Source organism: Nanorana parkeri, unplaced genomic scaffold (assembly GCF_000935625.1).
Source record: "Nanorana parkeri isolate BGI_ZX_2015 unplaced genomic scaffold, ASM93562v1 scaffold778, whole genome shotgun sequence".
In the NCBI taxonomy this organism is placed as follows: domain Eukaryota; kingdom Metazoa; phylum Chordata; class Amphibia; order Anura; family Dicroglossidae; genus Nanorana; species Nanorana parkeri.
Window position 1 is genome coordinate 666,267 of NW_017307046.1, and position 9,172 is coordinate 675,438.

The 9,172-nt window shown below is 45.2% G+C and overlaps 1 protein-coding gene across 8 annotated transcripts in view; it reads left to right on the forward strand.

The window, feature by feature from the left end:
• The window catches only part of FNBP1 (formin binding protein 1), a 220,895-nt gene that overhangs the window by 116,243 nt on the left and 95,480 nt on the right, over positions 1-9,172 (forward strand). For 7 of the 8 annotated variants that reach the window (XM_018564751.1, XM_018564749.1, XM_018564750.1 and 4 more), the window contains exon 5: positions 7,269-7,332. In XM_018564751.1, the coding sequence (XP_018420253.1) occupies positions 7,269-7,332 (64 nt within the window). The remainder of the gene's footprint in view (positions 1-7,268; positions 7,333-9,172) is intronic. The other variant, XM_018564754.1, reaches the window with a different exon arrangement.

Genomic DNA, 9,172 nt, shown 5'->3' on the forward strand with positions numbered 1-9,172 from the left:
ATGATTATGGATCTCTCCCCCTGCCAGCTCTCTGGCTGCAATGCCTTTTATGGCCCCTCAGCCGAGGCTGTCCTCACTTTAAATGGCCTGACAAGGCTGGGGGTGGCTGTGATTAGAATGTACATGAAGCTGCTCCCAATTATCCCAGTACATTGGAAGCTGGGTTTATTCCCCCTCCAATCCGTCCACTCCGGTCGTCTGTCATTTGCCAGATTATTCAGCATTTGCATTCTGAAAATGGGCTTGGCTAAGCTTGTAAAAATATTCAGGCAGGCTTCCTGATTTTTTTAAATTAGGAATTCCTTTAATAATACATAAATAAGCAGCTGTTGGTATTCGAAGTGGAAGATACTGTTATTTTATGTGCTCTGGTTTACTTCCAGGGGACCTCCTATTATCAATGCAGAATAAAAGCTGAACAGTGAGGGATAGTCATTGGTGCGGTTAAATCTGAATAATGGCTAGCAGTTAAATACATCGATGAAATGCACAGCAGGGAGATGTTTTATTTGCCTAATTCTTTCTATTTGTCCACTTCCGAGATTTATACAACGCTGTCACACAGCACATGAAGACAGATGTCACCATATTCTCTGTTGCAGCCAGTAGGCGGAATACAGTGGTTTCATCTCTGCAACCCCAGCCTGCTGACTGGATAGCGAAAGAGCAGCAGGAGTCTGATGAGGTTATTACACTGCTCGCTCACTCTGCTTTCTCTCTCTAATAGCATGTTCCTTGTCAACATATTTGAATGCAACACACCTAATAGGCTTCCAGTCCTGCCCCCCCCTTCTTCCCAGGTCTGAGTGCTGCTGTATACAGAATTGCATGCGCCTGATATCAAATCAAATGATATCAGACACATGCATGATATGATTTTATATGATTTACATGTATGTAAGTCATATAAAAAAAAAAATATACCATATTTTCACTCCATAAGACGCACCTTTTTCCCTCCAAAAGGCAGGGGAAAATGCAGAGGCGTAACTAGAACCTTCAGGGCCCCGGTGCAAGAAACCATGAAGGCCCCCCCCCCCCTCATCGCCATGATATCACCAGCATCCCACACACACACACAAACACACACACTTCCCCGCGCATTGAAGAACCTGGCCTTCAGGGGCAGCAGTGAGAGCAAATCTAGTCCTGGGTGCAGAGGGTTTAAGGAGGGGTGCAGAAGGTCTCAGGAGGGGAGTGGAAGGTCCCGGGGGGGAGCGGAAGGGCCTAGGAGGGGAGCGGAGGGTCTCAGGAGGGGTAGCGGAATGTCCCGGGAGGGGTGCGGAGGGTCTCGGGAGGGGGCGGAAGGTCTCAGGAGGGGAGTGGAAGGTCCCGGGGGGGAGCGGAAGGGCCTAGGAGGGGAGCGGAGGGTCTCAGGAGGGGTGCGGTATGTCCGAGGAGGGGTGCGGAAGGTCTGAGGAGGGGTGCGGAAAGTCTTGGGAGGGGGGCTGAAGGTCTCAGGAGGGGAGTGGAAGGTCTCAGGAGGTGTACAGAGGTTGTCAGGAGGGGTACAGAGGTTGTCAGGAGGGTCTCGGGAGGGGAAGTTGTTTTTTGGTACATTTAGCCCTGCTCCTGACAAGCAGAGCTAAATGTACAGTGGGAGCCACTGCTCATTTAATACAAGTAATCTAATCAGATCACTTGTATCACATCGAGCGGCGGCGATCGTGTCCGCCGCCCATTAAGGGCCGTGGTTTTCATGGTGCCTCGCTCCTCTGGGGGATCCGTTCTTGTCCGTTCTTCGTCTGCTCTGTGTGATCACTGAGATTGTGATTACAGCGCCACCTGTCTCAGCTGTGACTAACTACAGCTGCTGTCACAGGTAATGTATTAAGCTGAGTTTGAAATGAAATTAAAGTGTTTTGGGGGCATATTTAGGGTTTTAACTATAAAAATAGTAATTTCTAGGCATTTTTTTGATTGCATTCAAAATTTGCGTTTTTTCACAATTTGCGGGTGCTCTATGAACGTAACCCCCGCGAATTTTGGGGGTCGACTGTATTATTGTAATGGAAACCTGTAGTGAGAGAAATACGGAGGCCGCCATTGCTCATTTCTTCCTGTAAATGCTGGTTGCATGGCTGTCTCCGGCTTCAATGCTGGAGACAGCCGGAGGCCACTGATCTATATAGTTCCTCGTCAGTGACACAAAAGGAACTGAAGCCTTTATATCCACATGACAGCCAGGCAGCTAGCATTTGCTAAAGTAGAGTTCAGGAGTGGTAAGCCACATATTTTCTAAATACATGCTTACAAAGCACGGGGAGCCTAAAGCCAGCCATACATGGCCCGATTTTCCCATCCATGATAAACAGCGCGCATGGAGGAATCTCCGCTGCCGGCTATTATATTCAGACAGCCACTGCACCCAAAATAACAGAAAAGTGACTGCATCTGATAGAACTTAGTAAATATTCTGCCAATAATTTGGTGCTTGCAGGGCCAGCCACAGCTTGAATTTCAGCTGATTCAGCAGGAGTCCGTAATCAGCCAGCCTAAATCGCTTTGTTTTAGATCATTATGGGTGCTCTACATTGAAGACTGGAGAGAGTGATCTGTTTTCAATCAGACAGACCCTGTCTGCTACACATTCAGCGAGTAAAGAGGACCTGCATGGCAAACAGCTGCAACAGCTGATACCCAGTTACTGAAAGCCAGAGGGCACTTATCCCAGATCTAAACATCCTACCCCTGTCATCTCTCATAAGCTGGCCATACACCTTACAACCATTGCACGACTTTCGTTGTGCGATGGTTGTAAGGTAATTAAAGGATTTTAAGGTAATTAAAATCTCGTACGATCATCGCAAGCCCTCCCCGCCGAGGGGAGAGCTTCCAATGATTCCAATGCTGAGTGGGCAGTGTGCGATTGCGCACACTGTGCGTTCGGCATTTGTTTTCCGATTACACCACTAACCGGCCGAAAATCGTACGATTTTCGGCGGGTTTCCGAGCGTGCTCGGAAGACAAGACGTGCGATCGTACAGTAGAAACGGTCGCACACCTTCCATACACCCGCCGATTATCGTACGATCGCAGTATCACCCGCGATTATCGTACGATAATCGGCAGGTGTATGGGCACCTATACAAATCTGCTGACTTGTTATGAAGGTGCATTCTCCGGGGCATCCTTATCCTTCCTTTACTGCTAATGTGAACCATTAACAGTAATAAACCTGTGCAGATGGGGCATCTGATATCAACATGCTGGTTCTAGGTCACTGATCTTCCCAGGATGCATTGTGTGCATTTCTCTATAGGTCAGTAGGGTGGGAGTTAGATGTGGTGGGGAAGGAGGGTTTGCCGAGCTCTAACTTGCCTGGAGGCACAATCTGCTGTTTGCAGAATGAACTCTGACTATCTCTGTAGATTCAACTAAAAAAGGAAAGAAACATTTCGGATGGCATTTCACTGGGTAACACGCCTGCTAGGTGATCAGCACTCTGAACCAGAGACTGAGTCTCTGGTTCAAATTCCGCTGGGACACTATTAATTTTGTATGTTCTCCTGTTCATGTTGGTTTCCACCAGGTCTCCCATTATTCAAAAACATTTAGGTAGACTAATTGGCTTCCTCCCAAACTGGACCTAACATTGGCGAAGAGCTGGGGAGATTTTATCATTATTATTATTATTATTACAGGTATTTATATAGCGCCAACAATTTACGCAGCACTTTACATAGTTGCACATTCACATCAGTCCCTAACCTCAAGGAGTTTACAATCTAAGATCCCTATCTCACATGCATACATAGCGGGCCAACTTAGAGAGGAGCCAATTAACCTACCAGCATGTCTTTGGAGTGTGGGAGGAAACCGGAGTACGTGGAGGAAACTCACACAAGCACAGAGAGAACATTATGCGAAAATGGTGCCCTGATTTCCCTAAGTCTAAGTGACATAGCAGGAAATGTGAATACATCTTACCAATTGAGACACAGCAAGAAAAACTAAATGACGGTTCTTACCTTTCCCCACTCAGCCTACCCCCCTGAAGTTCCACTTTAATGACAGATTTACTTTTTGAAACATTTAGAAACACATATTTAGTAACCCCGCATCTTGCATACAAAAAGGAAACAAAAGAGGCAGATAGAAGAACAGAAATAAGGATGTGAAGCAAAGTAAAATGCAGGGTTGTTCTGAAAGCATAAAATAAAGAGTATACAGCAGGAAAGTAAAGGGGAACCTATGGGGCCCAGAAGTGTTATTGCTGTTTGCACCCATGAGCTTATACCCCGGGTGATCCTATTTACCCAAATATGATTTAATCAGGGTCCCCATTTCTGTTGGGTGGTCTCAAACAAAGGTTCCTCTTTCAGTTTGAACAGAACACCCCTTTAACACTTGTAAATGGAAAAGTACCTAAATTTCCAATAAAATAGAATGTAATATCTCTAAAGTGTTAAAGCGGATCTTTTACCTCCTCCTCCACATTGCATATTCTTACTAGTTACCTCCTCATTTGACAAAATGGCAATTACTTTTTCGTTTCTTAACTAGGCAAGAGTGCTGTGAGCTGTACTGCCCTGAATGTCATGTATCCCAGATCTTTTCAGGAATTCCCCATTCATTGTAGAGATTTCCTCTTGCTTCCTGTTCTGTGCCTGAGACAAGAAGTGAAGGACATTCTCAGCATGGGGACACAAACAGCAAAACCCCTAATAGGGGTTTCAACCCTTCCCTAATCTATCGAAAGCGAAAAAAAAAAAAAAGTTTTGGCTGTACATATACCTTATTAGTAAACATAAAATAACAAACAAACATCCATACAAAACAATACATATAATAAATACATTATGCAGAAAAAAGGCTTAAAGGAGAACTATGAGGTTAAGGCTTTTCCCCATAGTTCTCCTTAGGGTAACAGGAGGACCCAAACTAGCGTCCTCCCGTCACCCTAAGCTCAGTATACCGCAAGCTACAGCTCGCGGTATACTGAGACGCCGCAGCTGAATCGGATCCCGACAATTATGTCTGGATCCGCCCAGCCGTGTGAGTGACAGCTGGCTCTGCCTATCTAGAGGCAGGCCCGGCTGTCCCCTCCCCCGTCCGTTCCGCCAGTCAGCGCTGGTGGAGCGGGGAGGGGGAAATCCAGGGGGAAATCCTCTCTGCCGTGACAGGATCGAGAAGTGAGAGAACGCCGGTATGTGTTCGATCACCTCCCGATCTACTGAGCCGACCTGTGACAGTCTCATTGTCACAGGTCGGCTAGAACTATGAGGTGAGTGAAAAGCACTCACCTCATAGTTCTCCTTTAAAGGGTTATTAAACCCTCGGTGGTTTTTGCACATATCAACTGCTAGCAAGCGATTATATTTACCGCGATTATCGTATGATAATCGTACAGTGTATGGGCACCTTTTAGTGATGCTTTAGTTGTACTCGACCGAACCGCAATCCCGGCTTGCTCTTAGACCGTTCCCTTCAGCCTCTCTGCCCCTCCACTCCATCTGTCTAAGGACACTTGAGTCATCATGTTCTATACAACATATAGAACGTGAGGACGCCAAGGGTCGTACCATCGCTGGAGCAGAGGAGACGGGCTGGAGGGAGCGGTGCAGGAGCCAGCTGGGATCAAGGTTCGGGTGAGTATAACTTTTTTTTTTTTTTGGGCTCCCTAGATAAAATGAGCACTGAACCTTTGCAGTGCAGGGGTAGCCCCATTGCAAGGATTACGATTTGGCTTGCCCAGAGTTCTGCTATATAGTTTTACTATATATAGTTGGTTTATGGTATAGTTCACTATATACTATATATAGTTGGTTTATGGTATAGTCCACTATATATATATATATAGTTGGTTTGTATAACTATATAGTTATACAAACCGACTTCTAGAGGTGGATGAAGCATGTTTCTGCTCATGTTAGGTATAGACCCTTTATTGGAATTGGCTGCATATTTAGTGATCTAGCCAATCAGATAATTTCTTTTAGTTGCAGCCATAATCTATGGATCTGTCTTGTGTGACTTGCCTATAACTGGATATACACACATGCACGGAGCTACACTCAGGCCCCTGGATGGGCCTGTCCTCATCTGACATGCATGTTATCTATTTATGACTAGCAACCTCCCACTAGAGGTTCATTGACCTGGCATTGTTTGCTGATCAGGAATGCTAAATTTAACATCAAGTGCCTCAGGCCTGGTTCACACCTGAACGTTTTGTAGCGCGTTCTACGCTCGACGAACGCTCTACAAAACGCTCAAACATCTAAATTCCATTGCATTCAATGGGTCTGGTTCACACCTTGCCGTATTTCCGCCTGTCCGAACGCGATACAAAATGGCCTACGCCCAAAGAAGTACATGTACTTCTTTGGGGCGTTTTGGTCTCGCGTTTCCATTGGGATACAGCCAAGTAGCCCTCGGAATCGCGGTAAAAACACGCGACAAACGCGCATATTCAATACGCCTAGGTGTGAACCCAGCCTCATACTTATTGTGGTTTAGTCACTCTGCATACCAGAGACGGCAAGCAACTAGCATTTTCAGAAGCAGTTCAGCAATGGCAGCCTATGCATTCAATAAATCTCATACTTTAATACACTAATGTGATTTGAAAAGTAATTTCAGTGTTTTTAAATCTGCAGCTTTTATTAAAATAATACCTAGTGATCCTAGTGTTCAGACACTTTCAGTCGCAGAGTTACAACTCTTTGTCCTTGTTTCCCAATTGTGCTCCTGTGTTGTCACCTTTTCACGCTCTCTCTCACAATGGAGACTGGCACACAATGCATAGGCATGTTCTGCAGTTGTCAGTATCAGGAAACACACCCTGACAAATGACATGCAGCAATTGCTGGAGGGCATGTATGAAGACATGACGAGGCTGCAGGGGATCTGCAGTGTTGGTATACATCAAATGATTGAAAAAAAGTGAAAATAAGTATTTTACTAAAAAAGAAAAAAAATGCCAATAGTTTATGATACACAGTGCTTTAGAAAACTAAATGCAGTTCAGTTTACATGTACGTGAACAGGGTGTACCTATGAACCAAGTGTAATGATATTCAGATATGAACCATAGGGCAGCCATCTTTTTTTCTTTGTAGGATGGATTCCTATTAATAGCAATCACCATTATAGTGACCAGTCAGGGGGTCTTTTATCCTATGCCATGGCAGGGAAAATGTATAACTCACTCTCACTCTCTCTCTCTAAAACACTTGTTATACGTGCAAAACGTGTTATTTTTATGACAGTTTCCTATTTTTTTTGTATATTGTTGTAATGATTGTGTTTCTTTTCCTCTCACAGAACTTCCACGAGGGTCGCAAGGCACAGCAGCACGTCGAGACCTGCTGGAAACAGCTTGAATCGGTAAGAAAGGGAAGAGAGGCCAGCAATAGGGCTTGGGGGGTCACATGAATCTCCCTGAGGGAGGAGAGGCTATAATGACGACTAGAATTGCTGGCCCTTCAAGACCTTTAAATCTGAACTGAGAGGAGAACAGAGGGCATGACAGCAGGCAGTATGTGCAGGAGAGAAGTACAGAGGTTTGACAGTAAACAGTATGTGCAGGAAAGCAATGCGTAGGGTATAAAAATGGACAGCACATGCAGGAAAGGAGTGGAGAGAGAATATAAGGTGGACCACATGTGCAGGAAGAGAGTGCTGAGGGTATAACAGTGGATAGTATGTGCAGAAAAGGGGAGCAGACGGTATTACAGTGGACAGTATGTGCAGGAATGAACTTCAAAGGGTATAACACTGGGGAGTATGTGCAAGAGACGAGAGTAGAGTGTATTACAATGGGCAGTATGTATATGAATGGAGTGCAGAGGGTTTAACGGTAGGCAGTACATGCAGGAAAGGAGAGCAGAGGGTATAACAGTGAACAGTATGTGCAGGAAAGGAGTGCAGAGGGTATAACAGTGGACATTATATGCAGGAAAGGAGTGCAGAGGGTATAACAGTGGACATTATATGCAGGAAAGGAGTGCAGAGGGTATAACAGTGGACATTATATGCAGGAAAGGAGTGCAGAGGGTATAACAGTGGACATTATATGCAGGAAAGGAATGTAGAGGTTTTAAAGGGGGATATACTATGCAGGAAAGGAGTACAGCCTGGTGCAAAACCCATATCAATCTGTGATTTGACAGTCAAGGTGCAGTGGTGCACCAACATGGTCAGCTCTGTGTTCTCCTCTCCTGTAACATGCTCACAGACAGCATTGTGTTAGTTCCTAGTGTTGCATTTCCTTCTCCCCTTATGAGCACTGCTGTGCAGGAGATTACTTGCAGATAGTAAGACAGATTCAGTCACTTATGGTACTTCATGAAGGAACTGCATTTGTAGAGGGGTGCATTCAGTTGCAATACTGTTCTGCCAGTACTGCAATTCATGCAGTCCCTGACACACTGGATTATCTAGGCCCCGGACCCACAGTGCAGTTAAGCCTGTGATTGGACAATGATGGAGCAGCAGCACCCTAATGCTCTCCTCTCATATAAGCATGTTCCCTCTGTTAATGCTGTGCAGTGACCTAGAGCGCTGTTTCTTACTCTCCTTGCATGAGTCCTGTTGTATAGGGAACTACAGGAAGCTGAAATAAACCCAGGCACCTGGTTCTTAGACGAGCTGTATCCAATACTTTTTTTATATGCAGTATATGTGGTTAGATTAATTGAACTTTTTTCATATCTGTTTGGAGTCCAAGCTTTTAAATGAAGGGTGGTGGCAGGCATTTCTCAGTACTGGATGTATTCTAGCAAGGGTAGTTGATTTATTCTCATCCTGTCATTCCCCATGGGAGATTTGACTGAGAATCACCATACTGTAACACAATAAAGCAGATTCAGTTAAACGCATTAGAGAAATACTGGAAGGCCTGGCCTGTTCTGGGTATCCAGTGTATGGGGTTCAGGAAGCCAGCCGTGAACGTTTATGTATTGAGCAGTAAACAGCTAGCGGGTCAGGTATTGCACACTCAGCTGATGCTACCAGGCACTTTGAGGTAGACTGGTGTTATGACAGGGTAGAATAAACCAAACTAGATTCCCAGTAACAGACCCCAGCTGACCGCATGTCTGAATAGCTTGTGCAGAATTGTTTGTACTATTTTGGTGACAGCACTTCCTCTAGAAGCCATTTCCTGCGCTGACAAGTAGATACAGTCTCTTTCTCTAAGTCTGTTTGTGCCTGTTTGCATTACAGC